This window comes from Siniperca chuatsi, linkage group LG17 (assembly GCF_020085105.1).
Source record: "Siniperca chuatsi isolate FFG_IHB_CAS linkage group LG17, ASM2008510v1, whole genome shotgun sequence".
NCBI classification, from domain to species: Eukaryota; Metazoa; Chordata; class Actinopteri; order Centrarchiformes; family Sinipercidae; genus Siniperca; species Siniperca chuatsi.
This window is the reverse complement of record NC_058058.1, coordinates 19,016,612-19,033,815: the sequence shown is the minus strand read 5'-3', so window position 1 is coordinate 19,033,815 and position 17,204 is coordinate 19,016,612. Positions and strand designations below refer to the sequence as shown.

The 17,204-nt window shown below is 41.5% G+C and overlaps 1 protein-coding gene across 17 annotated transcripts in view; it reads right to left on the bottom strand.

The window, feature by feature from the left end:
- Positions 1-17,204, bottom strand: part of adgrb2 (adhesion G protein-coupled receptor B2) — a 221,784-nt gene that overhangs the window by 26,514 nt on the left and 178,066 nt on the right. For 12 of the 17 annotated variants that reach the window (XM_044172461.1, XM_044172465.1, XM_044172462.1 and 9 more), the window contains 6 exons: positions 15,158-15,243; positions 13,268-13,366; positions 10,371-10,470; positions 5,850-5,921; positions 2,509-2,601; positions 925-1,200 (listed from right to left, as the gene is read on the bottom strand). In XM_044172461.1, coding sequence (XP_044028396.1) covers positions 925-1,200; positions 2,509-2,601; positions 5,850-5,921; positions 10,371-10,470; positions 13,268-13,366; positions 15,158-15,243 — 726 coding nt within the window. The remainder of the gene's footprint in view (positions 1-924; positions 1,201-2,508; positions 2,602-5,849; positions 5,922-10,370; positions 10,471-13,267; positions 13,367-15,157; positions 15,244-17,204) is intronic. The other 5 variants (XM_044172468.1, XM_044172470.1, XM_044172469.1 and 2 more) reach the window with 3 other exon arrangements.

Here is a 17,204-nt window from a genome sequence, read left to right as displayed (position 1 = left end):
TCTCTCTCTTTCTCTCAGTCTCTCTCTCCCATCCAAATTGAGAAAAACAAATCATCTTTGTTTTAACTATAACACACTCTCTCTACAACAGCCTCACAGGTTAAGTATAGTGAGTCATCAACGTCAACTGCTTGGTAAAAACGCCACAGGGGAAAACTTCGCAGTCCTTTTGACTGAGTTAACATCCTGTAGCTTTTCATTCTGGGTGAGGTTACTGCTGAAATGAATGCAAAAGAAACCATCATCTCCTAAATGTATACACCACATCTATTCCTACTTAGATTTAAAGGTGCAATATGTAATCAAAACAAAACTAAATTTGATGCAACAATTTTTTGGTTAAAGGAATAGTTTGACATTTTAGGAAATACATTTATTTTCTTTCTTGCTGAGAGTTAGATGAGACGATTTATAGCTTAGCTTAGCACGAAGACTGGAAACAGCTAGTCTGGCTCTGTCCAACATTAACATTTTGTGCCTAACAGCACCTCTAACCTCACTAATTAGCATGTTATATATTGTTTGTTTAATCCATATGAAAACCAAAGCGTATAAATGGCATATTGTGGTTTTACGGGGGGTTATGAGACTATTTCTCGGCCAGGTGCAGTGAATTTTTGTCATCAACATTAGTGAGCTTAAGAGCTGTTTTTCCAAGTTTCCAATCTTTGTGCTAAAATAAGCTAATCGGCTGCTGGCTGTAGTTTCATATATACTGTACAGACATGACAGTGGTATTGATCTTCTCATCTAACTCTTGCCAATAAAGTAAATAAGTATAGCTCTCAAAATATTGAACTATTCCTTTAATATTTGTTCATATTTGTTGTAAAATATAGTTTTACAGATTCCACCTTTCTCCATCTACGGACTTGACTATTCATAATGACTAATGACTGTCTACAGGTTCTATAGGTGACATACTGGTTGGCTGCCGTGGTTGTGGTCGTGGCTATGGTTATGAGCGTGGTTATGGGTATTGTTCAGGATGGGGTTATGCTCATGCTCATGGCTGAGGGTGTGGCTGTGCTCTAGCCCGTGGTTGTGGTTGCTGCAGGGCAGACTGTGGTAACAGGCTTGCTGGCATGCCTGGTGGCATGTCGGTTGGAAAGGCTGCGGGTAGCAACCCGACAGGCACGGGGATGTGCCATAACGCAGAGAGCCACACTTCTGCCCACAGAGGCTCACATTTGGACCGTTCTGATGGTACAAAATAAAATAATGGAAAACATAAAGTTGAAATGTTAGCGGAGGACATATAACCAGTTTTGTAGAGGAGAGCACTGAGGTTTAATCAGAGATTAACAAATCAAATTATTTTTCTAAAGATGGCTGTGATTCAACTTTAACAAGAAGGTGTAGTTGTAGTTCTACATCTTTATGATGTATCTACATGTCGGGGGTTTAACATTCTAATAAGATTTCCTGTGAATATAGCAAGAACACCTGAGAGGATGGTGTTCACTGTAATTATGATGCTGATATAACTGGTGGCAGCTTCACCAAATCATCCATCCAATTAATGTTGTCAAGGGTATTGTGTGTTTCATACAACAGCTCTCCATGCATACAGTATGTGCTGTCTGAGAAGAGTTCTTCACATTTAGACTAGAAAACTTAAAGGTTTACCAGCTGTCTTCCTTAATGGAGCAGTAGTTTGCATAGCAACTAGCCTTCACTGCGAGCTGTGTATGATAACAACACATTTAACCCAAAATTTAAAAAGCACAGTTAGACTGTAAATGTTCCTCTCGGTTATGAAAACAGAGATTGAGAATGTGTCATAATGGGTTCTCTAAGCAGAATGATGGCTCCAAAGTTTAATCTTGATAACCTCAGAGGGGTGTTAAGAAACCCATAATCGTTACTGCAAAAAAGGTCTGAGGGACAAATAAAGAAAAGAGCATTGTGAGAGTCGCTCATGCTCTCATAGTAGAAGTGTGACCGTACTGACATTGGCAAGGCAGTTCAAGTCTATATGATTTATCACACTATTAGCCACATTTGGAACAGACACAATAACCTTACAGGAGCTCTATGCTCTTCATATAAATATGAAGAAGTTTAGGTTAAAAGTAAATAAAAGTGCTGAAGTGTCTGTTTCGGTAATACATTAAATACTATGGGCAATGTATATATTTTTATCGTGAAGTAAGTACAATCAATGAGGACTTATATTCATTTTAGCATGATGTGGTTTAAGAAATGGCATCTGTTGACAAATTTTTATGTCCAGTTATATGAAGTTAGTTTCAGACTGGAGTGAAATTGCATTTCTATGGGGAAAGAAATCAAACATTTTTGGAAAATAAAATGTGAAAATGCATGATGCATAGACAAAAATGAATTCCTGTTAAGGAAAAAATGGTTAAGGAAAGTCTGAGCACTTCAATAATGGCAATCATGCCTCTTGCTATTGGAGTTAAAGCTTCTAGAAAGCTCCAGCCTGGTTAATGTTAGTCTGGGGCTAATGGATTGCAATGTGGGATGAAATGGAATGCTATTCACCATGATCTGCACCTGTCCATTCTTGCAGGAGTCTGGTGAGTTTTCGCTGTCGTCTTTACATCCCCCCATCCTACAGCGCACCGCATCCTGCACCTGAAGAGGGGAAATAAGGGATGGGGGAGAGGAAGGATGAATATAGAGAGGAAAAGTGGAAGGGGGGAAGAGGGGATGAAGGGACGATGCAATGGAAAGAAGTTTAGTGAGGGAACTTTTACTTAAAGGGATAGTTTGGGTTGTATGAGGTACTTATTGATAGTCAGTGTATTACCTACAGTAGATGGGGGTCGACGTGCAGCCAGTTTGGAGAAGCAGACAGCTGCTCCACCACAGATGCTCAGCTCTGTATTGTTGTGAATGGGGTTCAACAGTAATACGTATTTTAACCTCCAAAAAAAGTTCAACCTAAAAAAATCTAAAGTAAAATTCTCACCGCTTTACCGTGCTGTCAGACAGCTCTTTCCTTTGGCACTACATTTTCTTAACTCCGGGACTTCGTATTCCTTCGCAGCGCATTGTATTACGCTGCTCATAAATCAGCTGTTTAGGTTGTAGTTCGAGCAGTTTATTGAAGAGACAAAATATACAAGAAAATAAAAATGAGTGATTATGACAGAGACAAAGAATTGCCATTAACTGTGGAGACGCGAGGATACCTTTATGAACCGGAGTATATAGAAGAAGAACTGCTGCAGCGACTGGGCTGAAAGAGAGAGAGACAGAGGGGAAACTTCTGTGGAAACTAGAGGCCGAGCTGGAGGCCAGAGACAGCTCAAGCTACCTGCTGGTGCAGATGTATAAACTGTGAGCCCATGCTCACAGACCCGGAGAGCTGCTGCTGCCATGAGTGGGACTTGGTTACAACCCAACTTGAGGATCTTTCTGAATCCGAGGATGCCAGCGCCTCACGCAGAGTCTGCATCACCAACCATCCAGAGTTACCTGCCTTATTGACTGCCAGTTTTGCGGACCTTCTTCAATTTTAAAATATGTATTACTGATGATCCCCATTCACAACAATACAGAGCTGAGCATCTGTGGCGGAGCAGCTGTCTGCTTCTCCAAACTGGCTGCACGCCGACCCCCATCTACTGTAGGTAATACACTGACTATCGATAAGTACCTCATACAACCCCACTTTAAAAAATCTGAACTATCCCTTCAAGTTAATTTGGCAAATGTTAGAGCATGAGGAACTCACTCCTCAGACATTTGATATTCTTCATCTTTATCACTGCAATGACAGATGTTCATGTTTATGTGAAAAGTGGCAAAGTAAACGGAAAAGCTAAATTCTTCACAAAGTAGCTCAGCTTATATAACAGTCCACTGAAAACACACAGCAGTTCTTCAAAGTGGCCTATTTGAGCCTTGTGAGATCAGGGGCGCACGGTCCTAATTAAAACCAACAGCACAGTATATAGATGTTCTAACCCCTGGGCCTATCCAGTGCCATATTGTTTTTCTTTATCCTCCCACATACAGCAAACACACACCAGCCCACTGTCAAAGAACTGGTTCTTGTAACAGTGCTCAAATCAAATGGATCCCTGTGCATTATGTTTCACAGCCAACTCCAAGATTCTTTCCCCCCATCAGGCTCTGTATTATAGATAGCCTGGTTACTTGCTGAGAAGCAACATCATTTCTCAATGTTGCCGCTGTCAAATCCCATAAGAATCTCATGGCTGGAAACAAGAGTACTTGTGTAAGACGCGGTGCAAAAGCGAACAAGAGCATCTTCATTCTCACTGGGTGGTCTCATCTGTGTGTGTGAGCCGCTACAAATGGAGGGGAATGGAGTAGCATCCATGTCTGATTAATACTGCATGGGCTAGGGTATTGCTTCCATTGTTTCCTTCCGTCCATCTTTTCTCTTTATGTCCATACTCATCTTCAGTAGCATTTGCTCCCGGTTTTCTGAGTGTGTGTGTGCGTGCGTGCGTGCGTGTGTGTGTGTGTGTGTGTGTGTGTGTGTGTGTGTGTGTATTGGTAGCCAATGCAGCTTATTCTGACATCAAAGTGAAGAGCCCCTCTATGGATCCATACCTCCCTCTCCACCTCCCTCTCTATTTCCTCCTCCCCTATTATAATCTGTTGCTTCGCTCTTGAATCACGTTTTTTTCCCCAGATCTCTGCATGCAATTTTTCTTCCACCCCCCTTCCTCTCTACTCACTTAACCAAGTCCTTCCCTGACCCTTTCTCACAATATACCTCTGCATTCACATCTCTCCCTTGTTTTCCTCTCCTGCTGCCTCCTAATCACAACACCTCTAACGTCACACATGTTCATTCGCTCGCCTCTCCTCAACTGATCTCAGCAGGTTGCCTGTGCCACCGCGACCCTTTCATTCTCCTCCGCACATTACATGCATCAGATGCTATCCGCTACACAGTGCTATGCTCACCATCACATTTTATGTCTGTAGTTTACTTCACATAATATCACACTTTGTACTGCCTTCTCTCTTGTTTTGCACTGTAATGCTTCCTCATTTTCCCCCCATGTTCCTCTCCTCCCTCTCTCCCTCTGGTGTGGCACTCCCTTTGCCTATTGTTCTGCAGTCAGGAAGGATTTACGCTCAGTCTCTTGGAGGGGATTTTCATACATTTAAAATAAATAATTCCTGGATTTACTGTACCCTGATCCCTGCCGCTTTTGTGATATTGATTTAATGCAGCTAAGCATTCCAAGCATTTAAAAATTCACTTACACTATGCAGTGCATTCAATATCATAATGATCTCTTGAATATAGGCAAGGCTGTATGTGGTGCACAGGCCTCAGCAACAGTAGACACATTTACAGTTATGGAAAACTGATGACATTGTAAATCCATTAATTGTAGCTAGTGTGAAATGAGTGTCTGTGTGTGCATGCGTCAGTGTGTGTGTGTAAATATTTGTCTCAAGGGCATGAATACATGAGTGTGCACAATGAGTTTCAACTTTTGCATCCCATGGGGCACAGCAAAGCCTGTGGCAAATAGGCACTAGGGGGTATTAGTTAGGGACTTATCGTCTTATTCCATACAACATCTTAGTAAGCTCCTTAAAGCAGCCTTGGATCAGACGGACAATACTGCACTATCATACTGCATTATGAAGAAGAAGTACCGCGACATAGGGCATCAATACTGTGCTAATCCTTGTCATGTCTGATCCGCTTGTGTTCTGCCGTGACTTCAAACTGACCCGGAAACTGACATTTGCGAACATGAATCCCACCTGTCAAAGGTAGTGAGCATTGCTGAGGTCACTGTGTGGTGCTGAATTAGAAATGTATGAACTCAACATTTCTGGGATCCTCACAGCTGCTTAGCAAAAGGAGGAAACTGACTTACCTCTCGGCGCATCGCACAGTGGACGGTGATGATGACAAAACCTTGGACAGAGTCAAAGACGGCAAAGAGGACCTGGAGGAGACAAGAAACATCTGCTTGTTAATTATCGCACATTATTATATTATCAGAATCAGAATCAGAAATACTTTATGGATCCCCGAGGGGAAACTCTTTTGTTACAGCTGCTCAATATCACGTCAATGCACACAGTAATAGAAGTACTAAGTAAATCAAAATATAATACACTATAATACAGCTAAGATAAATTAAGTACAAAGTGGATATAAGTATAAAAGCAAAAATAAGTACCAAAGTGGATTTAGAGGTTGATAAGTATGTACGGTATAATGCAATGTAATAATATAAGTAATAAGTAATAGTGCAATAATGAGTACTGTCAAGCTAAGTGTAGCTTATTGAGATGATTATGAGACGGTGGATATTGCACAGCAGTAATAGAAGTATGAATAAATATCAATAAACAGGGAATTTTAAACTGAAAACAGAATATATTGCACAGGAGTATTAAACAGAGAATACTGCAAAATTATTTCAAGTATTGCATTGATGTTAATGATCCAATGTCCAGTTTAGTGACTTCGGGTCATACACACTGACACTTAGAGGAAGGAGTTAGAGTTTGATGGCCACAGGCAGGAATGACTTCATGTGGCGCTCTGTGATGCATTTTGGGGGGATGAGTCTTTCGCTGAAGGTATTCCTTTGTTTGACCAGCATGTCATGGAGTGGGTGGGAGACATTGTCCAAGATGGCATGTAGTTTGGCCAGCATCCTCCTCTCTGACACCAGTCCAGCTCCACCCCCACAATGTCACTTGCCTTACATATCAGTTTGTTGAGCCTGTTAGCATCCGCTACCCTCAACCTGCTGCCCCAGCATGCAACAGCATACAGGATACCACTGACCACCACAGACTCATAAAACATCCTCAGAATTGTCCGGCAGATGTTGAAGGACCTCAGCCTCCTCAGAAAATAGAGGCGGCTCTGGCCCTTCCTGTATAGAGCTTGAGTGTTCTTAGCCCAGTCCAGTTTATTGTCCATGTGTCCTCCCAGGTACTTGTAATCCTATACAATGTCCACACCGACCCCATGCATGGAAACCGGGGTCACTGGTGCCTTGGCCTTTCATAGATCTACAACCAGCTCCTTAGACTTTGTCGCATTGAGCTGCAGATGGTTCTGCTCACACCATGAGCCAAAGTTCCCCACCACAGCCCTGTACTCAGTCTCATCACCACCGCTGATACATCCCACCACAGGAGAGTTATCAGAAAACTTCTGAAGGTGGCAAGACTCTGTGTGGTGGCTGAAGTCTGTGGTGTAGATGGTGAAGAGGAAGGGAGAGAGGACAGTCCTCTGAGGGGCCCCAGTGTTGCTGACCATGCTGTCCGACACACAGTGCTGCAGATGCACCTGCTGTGGTCTGCCAGTCAGGTAGTCAACAATCCAGGACACGAGGGGGCATCCACCTGCATCGCTGCCAGCTTCTCACCCAGCAGGGCTGGCCAGATGGTGTTGAAAGCACTGGAGAAGTCAAAAAACATGATCCTCACCGTGCTTGCCGGCTTGTCCAAGTGGGTGTAGATGTGGTTCAGCAGGAAGATGATGGTGTCCTCAACTCCCAGCCGGGTCTGGTAGGCAAACTGAATGGGGTCCAGGAGGGGTCTGACCATGGGCCGCAGCTGTTCCAGCACCAGTCTCTCCAGGGTCTTCATTATGTGGGAGGTCAGTGCCACCGGTCTGTAGTCCTTGGAGCAACCGGGACGCTGCATCTTCGGCACAGGAATCAGGCAAGATGTCTTCCACAGAACAGGGACCCTTTGAAGACTCAGGTTGAAGACATGTTGAAGGACTCCACATAGCTGGGGGGCACAGGCTTTCAGCAACCTGGGGCTAATGCCATCGGGACCTGCAGCCTTGTTTGAGTGGAGTTTCATCAGCTGTCCTCTGACCTGGTCAGTAGTCAGGCACACAGCAGAGGTTACAGGTGGGGGAGGGGGGGAGTCATCAGTCATGAGAGGGCCGTTAGCCTGAGAGCCAGTTGAGGTGGGAGTAGGACTCTCCTAGGAAGATGGAGGAGGAGGGAGCAGTGGACTCAGAGGAGTCTGAGGGCAGACAGCAGCTGACTTTGAGGGGGGATGAGCAGGAGCCGGTGTGTCAAATCTGTTAAAGAACAGATTAAGTTTGTTGGCCCTGTCCAAGCTGCCTTCAACTCCTCTGCTGCCAGTCGGTCTGAAGCCAGTGATGCTCTTCATGCCACTCCAGACCTCTCTCATGTTGTTCTGCTGGAGTTTCCACTCCAGCTTCCTCCTGTACTTCTCCTTGGCCTCCCTGATCTTCATCAGTTATCGTAGTTAACCTTTTTAAATCATGGCGCCCATTCATAGTGATTTTTGTTTTCATGGCACCCCTCCATACGCATGCCATTAGATAGGAGTATTCTCATCAAAACAGAAGTAAGCTGTGTAGGTAAACTTACAGTGGTGTGAAAAAGTGTTTGCCCCCTTCCAGATTTCTTATTTGTTTGCATGTTTGTCAGACTTAAATGTTTCAGATTATCAAACAAATTTAAATATTAGTCAAAGATAACACAAGTAAACACAAAATGCAGTTTTTAAATGAAGGTTGTTATTATTAAGGGAAAACACAATCCAAACCTACATGGCCCTGTGTGAAAAAGTGATTGCCCTTAAACCTAATAACTGGTTGGGCCACCCTTAGCAGCAACAACTGCAATCAAGCATTTGCGATAACTTGCAATGAGTTGTTTACAGCGCTGTGGAGGAATTTTGGGCCACTCATCTTTGCAGAATTGTTGTAATTCAGCTACATTGGAGGGTTTTCAAGCATGAACTGCCATTTTAAGGTCATGCCACAGCATCTGAATAGGATTCAGGTCAGGACTTTGACTAGGCCACTCCAAAGTCTTAATTTTGTTCTTCTTCAGCCATTCAGAGGTGGATTTGCTGGTGTGTTTTGGATCATTGTCCTGCTGCAGAACCCACGTTCGCTTCAGCTTGAGGTCATGAACAAATGGCTGGACTTTCTCCTTCAGAAGTTTTTGGTAGACAGCAGAATTCATGGTTCCATTTATCACAGCAAGTCTTCCAGGTCCTGAAGCAGCAAAACAGCCCCAGACCATCACACTACCACCACCATATTTTACTGTTGGTATGATATTCTTTTTCTGAAATGCGGTGTTACTTTTACGCCAGAATGGCGTAATGGGACACACGTTACATTTTTGTCCACAGAGTAAAATACTCTTTGGACTGACGAGACAAGTTGAACTTTTTGGAAGGTGTGTGTCCCATCTCAAATGTATATCTTTTATTCTCTTCAAAAGTAAAATTAGCTCACAATTTAGGTTTTCAAGGGCAAAAACATGCACACATAACATAATGGATTAATTCAGTTTTTCCATTTACCTCTCTTAGTCACTTAAAAGTATTCCATATCTTTGCTGGCTAAAGAGTGCTGTTTCATCTCAAGATCTTTATTGAGCTTACTTGGCACCTTTACCGCATTTGACAGTTTTTTCCCTGCAGAAGAGGCATTCTAGTGTGGGACAGCTAACCTCTCCTCAACATGAAAAGAGCCGTAAGCTTATGGCTGCTTACATTGTACGGACTGATTTGAGCTCTTTTGGCCGGAAAGTTCTGTTGTCCCATACTTTGTTGAGGGCTGAGATGTATCTGCATCTCTTTGAGCTCTGTTTACACTGACAAATCTTTCCATCACAGTCACTATTTCTGAGCTGGAAAAGTCAGACACTCACTTGCGTTACCATGACAACCAGCAACTGTGAACTGTCATCACCATTCTTGGCCGAGGTATAATTGCAAATTTATGCATTTAGCATTTTGATATGGTGATTTTGACGTTCATCTACCTTTTTGTCTGTTTTGACACGTTTGAAAACATAATATAAAAATGTAGTTAATGTAAATGTTGCTTGTTTTTGATGAAAAGTTGAAAGGTGAAAAACGCTCTGTAAAAAATAGAAAAAGGAAATACAATTTGTGGCGCGCTTGAACTGTCTTTAAGGCACCCTGTGCTGCATATACTGTAATACTGTTATTCAGTGATCATTAGAGAATGAAATGAGTCATTCAAGTCTTGTTTTTTCAAAATAAATAATCACAGCCGTTCACAGTTTTCATTAGTCATTCATAGACTGTGTTTCTACTCATGAGCCTGACGCAGAATTGTAGGTTGTTCTTTGTTAAATATGTTTTTAATGATTATCCTTTTTTTTCTTTGGCCTATTCTCTGTTTACACTTGGTATCATTCAGGTTTTATCTTTTTGTCTTCTGTCTCACATGACGTGTCCATTATGTGCTGCAGATGTCAATCAATGAAACATCTGCAATGCTGTGTGTGTTGCACCTTTGGATGCCATGTGCCATTTTAAAACTGCCTTTACATGGTGCGTCACAGGTGTATGTATGTAAGTTACAGTATGTGAACATCCGCTAGTGTTGTGAGATACATCACCTGGAAAAGTGTGGAGCGCCGGTCGGTTATGGCCAGCACTGCTGACATCCAGGTTAATGCTAAGAGAGGAAGAACCACGCAGGAGCTCCACAGAGAGGCCCTGTCAGAAAATGAGAACGAGAGGCAGAGGCAGAGAGGGGTAGAGGAGGGGAAAGAAGGAACAAGGGGTTCAGTCTCAAACCAGACCAGCCAGCTGTGGTAAGTCACATAACTCCACTTCACACACACACACACACACACACACACACACACACACACACACACACACACACACACACACACACACACACACACACACACACACACACACACACAGAGATACAGAGATCAATCATAGGTTCAGTGTTGGGCAATTTGAAGCTGATTGGCACACTGTGGTTTGTATCAGACTAAATATTTAAACTGAGATGTGGAAGATGATGTGTAATCATGTAGATAGTTATGAAACTGACAATTGCTCACAATTACATGGTTGATGCGCACTAAGTGTCGTGCTGGTGCACTGTGAGGCGATAGGCAGAGGGCCAACAGGGAGGGGGAAGACAGACCACTGACAAGTCCTGACATGGGGGCTTCTGAGGAGTAAGTGTGTGTGGGAGTGTGTGTGTGTGTGCATCTGTAACTCTATGAAGTCAGACACCAATTTAAAATGTTCATGCTGTTTGAGCACATATTCATGGTTTTATCACTGTCCGTCTGACAGACAGACAGCTCCGTCTAGCTACACTGAGAAATATACATCTCCCGTTAGATGTGCACGTCCGCAGGCGATGAATAAAAGAGAATATAGAGCAATAAAGCCGAAGCTGTGTTGTCCTCTTGTTCATGTGTAAAGTTTCCAGCTGTTGTGGACTGTGGTTTTAACTACAAAATATGGTCCAGTACAGAACCAGGAACAGCTTACATTCTATGTGAAAAGACACACTCTAATACTGCAAGTGTACCTAATCATACATAATACAGTAATGTAAGTGTTTTTTAATGAGCTGTTATATTTCAAAGTGCTACAAAATGAGAAAAGAAATGTGTGTTCAGCTTGGAACTGCTTTGTCACAATTTTCAAATGGTGGTTATCTCATTCTAGAAACAAATTCCCAAGTAATAGTCTTTAAAGCTTTATCAGGGCACTTAGGGGTAAATAGACCAGTCTTACTATATAATAATGCTACAGAGAATGAAGGAGTGTGTAATACTAACAACATTTGCTATTTCAGCAAATAATACAGAAATTATACAGCACAGTCAGTCTGTTTGATTATGGCTTTACACTGAGCATTTCTGTGAGGAGATTATTTGAAGGACCTTCCAACCAAACAGTACTGCAAGCAGCAAGAAGAAGTGCAGTAATGTGAATATAAATGACCATATCTAATAATAGTGTATTCTGCAAAGATGTAGGTGGATCTGAGATCAGCAAAGCTGTGAAAAAAAGTCAATAATGGCCCCATGTGTACCCAGTGACAACAAAAAACTGATAGAAACTTGTTACTGCAAATAGGCAATCTCTTCCCATTACCCTCCAATCATAGCGTCCAATCATGCAACAACACAACTAAGAACAGAGTTGCTGCTTTAAGCAGAGCGCTCTTCCAATATAAACACAAAGCCATAATGAAAGATTTGCACAGGGACATAGTCAAATATACACAGGGTTGTTTGCAACAGTAAAATGGGAGGAGGGTCTTTCATTAGTAGTCTGGCTGAAACCATGACAACAAACCTTTTTGCTGAGAGCAATAATCCAGTGTTAAAAAAGAAATTGGTCTTTGATCTTTTTCTTGTTACACCTTCTAAAATGTCACCACCCAAAAGGAGATGATGATAGGGAGATTGTGAGATACTTTACATTCAGAGAGTAGCACATAGCACTAAAAAAATACATATACAGTAACTGCCATACACCTACCTCTGTCTCTTCAATTTGTTTTCGACATCGGTTTTAGCGATACCTCATGTGATTTTATTTCTCTTCTAGCAGCATACTGTATATCAGAGGCTTTTGTCGTTGAATTGTTTGGATAAATGAATATTCCAGTGATTTTGTATTGCACTTACGTAAAATTGGGAGATTTCTGAAAAGCAAAATAAAACAAGTACAAATACAAACTAATTCAAAATTGAGGCCAAGATATTCTGACTTTTTGTTCTTGATATGGGACTAAAAGTTCCAAAAACACTGATTTGAATTTCTAGTCTCCAAGCTCAAGTTGAGATACGATGTCATTGTAATATTTTTTTCTTGACTTGACAAAGCTCCCTCCAGAGCCACAAAAGACATTATAAAACTATTTTCACAGGCTGTGTAGCACTCTCACTTTTTTCATTGATTTCTCTGAGACATGTAGTAATAAAAATGCTCTAAACAGAAATATTTAAATACCACCATCTAGTATATATGTAATGTTGTTGGTATGTTAGATATCTTAAATGCTTTGCCAGTTTTGACTCCATTTGAAATATGATGTGTTTACTGTGAGCCAAGGTGGTGGAACCAAGATGACAGTTCACCACATAAGATAATATAATGAGGGCCAGAAAGTTTAGACATTAATTACAGTAATGTTTTACTTACATTGCACTGCCCTAATAGGTTAAGCCTCTGCAATACTATACTATAAACAAGTTTAAAAAAAACTCACGAAATGATTCACAAATACTGTTTGACACAGGTCAGGTTTGCTCAGTGCGACCTAAGGAAAATCCGCTTTGGATCAAAACATGCTCTCATTAAATAGTGGCGGGTTGCAGTGCAGGTGTTTTTCCTTTCATTAGTTTGTTTTTTTATCCAGACAAGTCCGAATGTCATCCTGCATCATTACCGACAGCCAGAGATTAAAAGGATGGAGGAGAGAGAGAGAGGAATGGGGAGAGAGATAGAAAGATGAAGATGGACTAACATGGCGCTGCTGGCAGTCGAGCTGGACAGAGCGGAGCTCGAGATCACGCCACACTTGGAGCATTTCAGGAGCAGCCGGCTACGCGCCTCCGCTGGGACACTTTAGGACATGTACACACACACGGACACACACACATACACACAACCGTATGGGGAGGAGAAGGGGGTGGGGTGGGGTGGTTGGGGGTGAAGACAACACAAGTTCCAGTGATGGCAACAGGTCAATGTGCAGGTGTCACAGTTGCAAAAGAACCAAAAGAACAGAAAAAAAGAGAAAAAAGTGGACACAACAAAGAGAGGGAGGGGAAAAGAAAAAAGGGGGAGGGGGAGGGAGAAAAGAAAGAAAGGCAAATTAAAACCAGATCTTCTAAAGTAGCAGCAATGAATAACAGTCAGAATACAAAGATTGACTGAGAGCAAGTAGAGAGAAAGTGAGAGACGGACATTGCAATGTTACAGAGTCATGTGGATTAAAAACAGATTACAGTGACACAGACAGGAAATACACCAACGATCTTATTCCACTGCCAGTGTATGTGTGTTATATATGTGTACATGTGACTGCGCACAATGAAGCTTTATCGGGGTGTAAAGGAAAAAAAGAGAGTCCTTTGGTTGTTTACTTACAGTTGACTACTCAGATGGAAAGAAACAGTGTGTGTGTTTGTGTGTGTATATACTGTATATCGCAAGCGGAGAATGATGGGGCCATGCTACATTAGCGTCCCATCACAGCTCATTGCCTTAGTGCCAGCCACATCCCCACGGCTTCATAAGGAAATACATTACGCTAATGACAGCCTGTCCTGTTAGCAACACTACCAACTACTGTGTGTGGGTTAGATATGTGTGTGCTTATAAACACACACTTCTGAGAATCTGAGAGGAAATGTGCTTAACGCTCAGATAACACCGAGGACTTTGCCTGTAACAAAGAACGGTACACCTGTTTGTCTGGGTGTGTGTAGGTGTGTTTGTACACATCAACTGGTTGATGTGTACAATCTCAGTTGCATCACCGGGTAACAAAAGCTAATCAACCCCCCGGAGAGCCAATCTGTACTGTTAACCCTTGCAGTGATACACAAATTATCAATTTCAATTTGTGCAAGTGACAGACATTGGAGGAAGTGTAATGAAAGAGAGAGAAAAAGAGTGTATGAGGAAAAGAGAGATAAAAAAATTCAAATCAATATGGAGGTATGGAAATGAAAAAATGGATTTGTGGCTGCGAGAGCTGAGGAAATCTCCACTCGTAGGATTAGTAAAGATGATGAACAACCGCCAACAGCTTTAATAGAAGTAATGTTGTAGATGGATGCATATGCATGCATGTCTCAGATATGTATGCATATATCATGTGTGTGTCGCCTGGAGGAATAACTATAATAAAAAATCGAATAGGATTCCAATAGTGCATGAGGCTTCAACACTATGTATTTAGGTTTCCATCTGCCATTGATTTTCATATCCACCATATTAATCTATGTCACATAAAACTGAGAAAACTAGATGGAAACTATATGTATGTGGAAGCGATAGTGAAATGCTGATAGCAACAGAACATGACAGATGTCTTGTCATTTTGTTGCTAAATTGGATCCTTTTTTGGATTATTTTTTTTACGGGAGGCACAGGTGCACAAGTAGGTGTGTGTTCAGAGACCCTTGAAAGCAGTTCGAGTTAGTTGGCATGAAAATGTTGTCTCCCTCAGTTTGTGTCTGACAGAGGGTAAAATTTATCCAATGCAGCAAATCTGCAGTCAGTTCGAACCAAGAATTGAGTGGATGGATGAGTAAGCGGTGTGTGTGCTTTGTGGGAGTGTGTGTTAATGTTTTTGGTGTGTAGTTGTGCGTGTATGAGGTGCAGAGGGTTTAGGAAGTTAACTTACCCCGCTCGCTGCTTTTTAGACTTGTCTGAGATGCCGTCTCGAGACATGAGCTTGTTAAACACCACAATTCCAATGAGCATATTTACCTGAGAGAGAGCAAGAGAGAGAGAGAGAGAGAGAGAGAGAGAGAGAGAGAGAGAGAGAGAGAGAGAGAGAGACGAGAGTTTGAACAGGATTGATATAATAGATGGGTTGCCAACAGGGATTCAATTCATGCACGGTATAACATATTTTCTATACTTTTTTTTCTTTATGTTTCATTTGATTGAAGATAACTTTTTAGTTGTCCCACAGACCCATGACTGAAAGTGAAAGTGCCTTTGCTGTCAGGGTTCCCAGGCTAACTTGCTCCTGTGCAAGAGGAGCTTTAAGCTCAGCTCAATAACATTTCACACAAAGCATGGATTTCCTACAGTTTTTTACTCACAGTTTTGAAAATCCATAATGTTCTCATAACGAAGACATTGATGGCCAAAATGTCTAAAGAGGAAGCTGGAAAAATTTCTAAACACTTTACATTACAGCATCCCAACATTGTACATATATATTTGTGATGCCATGTTCTTTAAACTGGTGTTGTGCTTTGAAAATAGAAGAAATAGAAACATTTTTTTTTAATAGAGTGAACTCAAATCTAACCAGATTGTAACACCATGACATCCGAAATATTTTTCCTCCTCACATTCATCCATGCTGATGTAAGAGAATTGATTGGATTATTGCAGTATAGCTTCCGGCCACTAGTGGCAGTACTGAACAAAAGTTATGTTTACATTCACGCGTTGTGTGTGTCCTTGAGGTCTAACAAACATGTCGAATCTTTTTCTTTTATATATTTTAGATTGTGCATTGTTTACTACTTCTAAAAACATTGCTTTGTGGCATACTAGTGGTTAAAAACCCTGCAAGGTACTTAGTTGTATTAGCTGTTGTAAACTCTGCTTTTAGTGCTGCACTTTATACAAACTTATACACTATGAAGCATAGCGTTAGTAGAGTACTGAATCTCGCTTCTATTGGCTTATCAGCTGTTTGCAATATGTTTTACAATGATTGGCTGATTCATAGGTGAGTGGCTAGTAACGTCTAATTAGGGCTGCACAATTAATCAAAATATTATTGAAATAGTAATATGGCCAAGTGCAATATCCAAATCGCTGAAGCTGCAGTTTTTTGATAAAAGTAAAATGTGTGACAAAACAGCATTATAATGAAGTACTGTGCTGCAGAGATGTCCTGGCCTACATATCTTATTCTCCAGATGAAAGAAAACATGTTTGTTTGGTACAGACACCAACAAATGTCACATCATCATGATTTTAATTTTTTTTTCGGTGAAAACTGTGATGCAAAAATTATCATTCCTACTAATCGTGAATCATATCACCATCATAATATCTGTGAAAATAATCGCAATGTTATTTTTTTTTACCATATCATACAGCCCTACATCCAATCATAATTCATGCAGGTGTATAGTGCGGACATTATAACCCGACATTATCACTCTCCTGATTACACCCATGCCAACATTGTTTGCTGCAGCAGCTTCCTCCACCGCAGCTCCCTCCACCAATTGTTATAAATAGTCAATTCCTTGACACAAGTACCTCTGACTGAATCATACAAAATAGTCATTTGTGGTGACTACTTTAAAGAAATAGTAAAAAAAAAAAAAAACACACTGATTACTCCTCATCCTGGCTTCTCTTACTAATGAGGCGGCCATAGCTAAGCCTGCCAAACATCTGGCCATAGTGACCCAGTCATAAAGATTCTATTAGGCACATGCACACACAGATCTGAGCCAAGGCTTGCCACATGTACACCACTCTGAAATCCTGCCCATCTGGGATATTTTCTATGCTGGCGACAAGTTCCTTCTAATCCTGGTTTCCAACATTATTTCATACCCTTTCTTCCACCCTCTATGGGTTTCTCTGTAGAGTCTCTGTTTGGTTATTCATCTGCTCGTGATGTCAGTAGTGAAGTGCATTAGCAACAAATGACATTCACACTCTAGTACATACCTATGCAATGTTTGCAA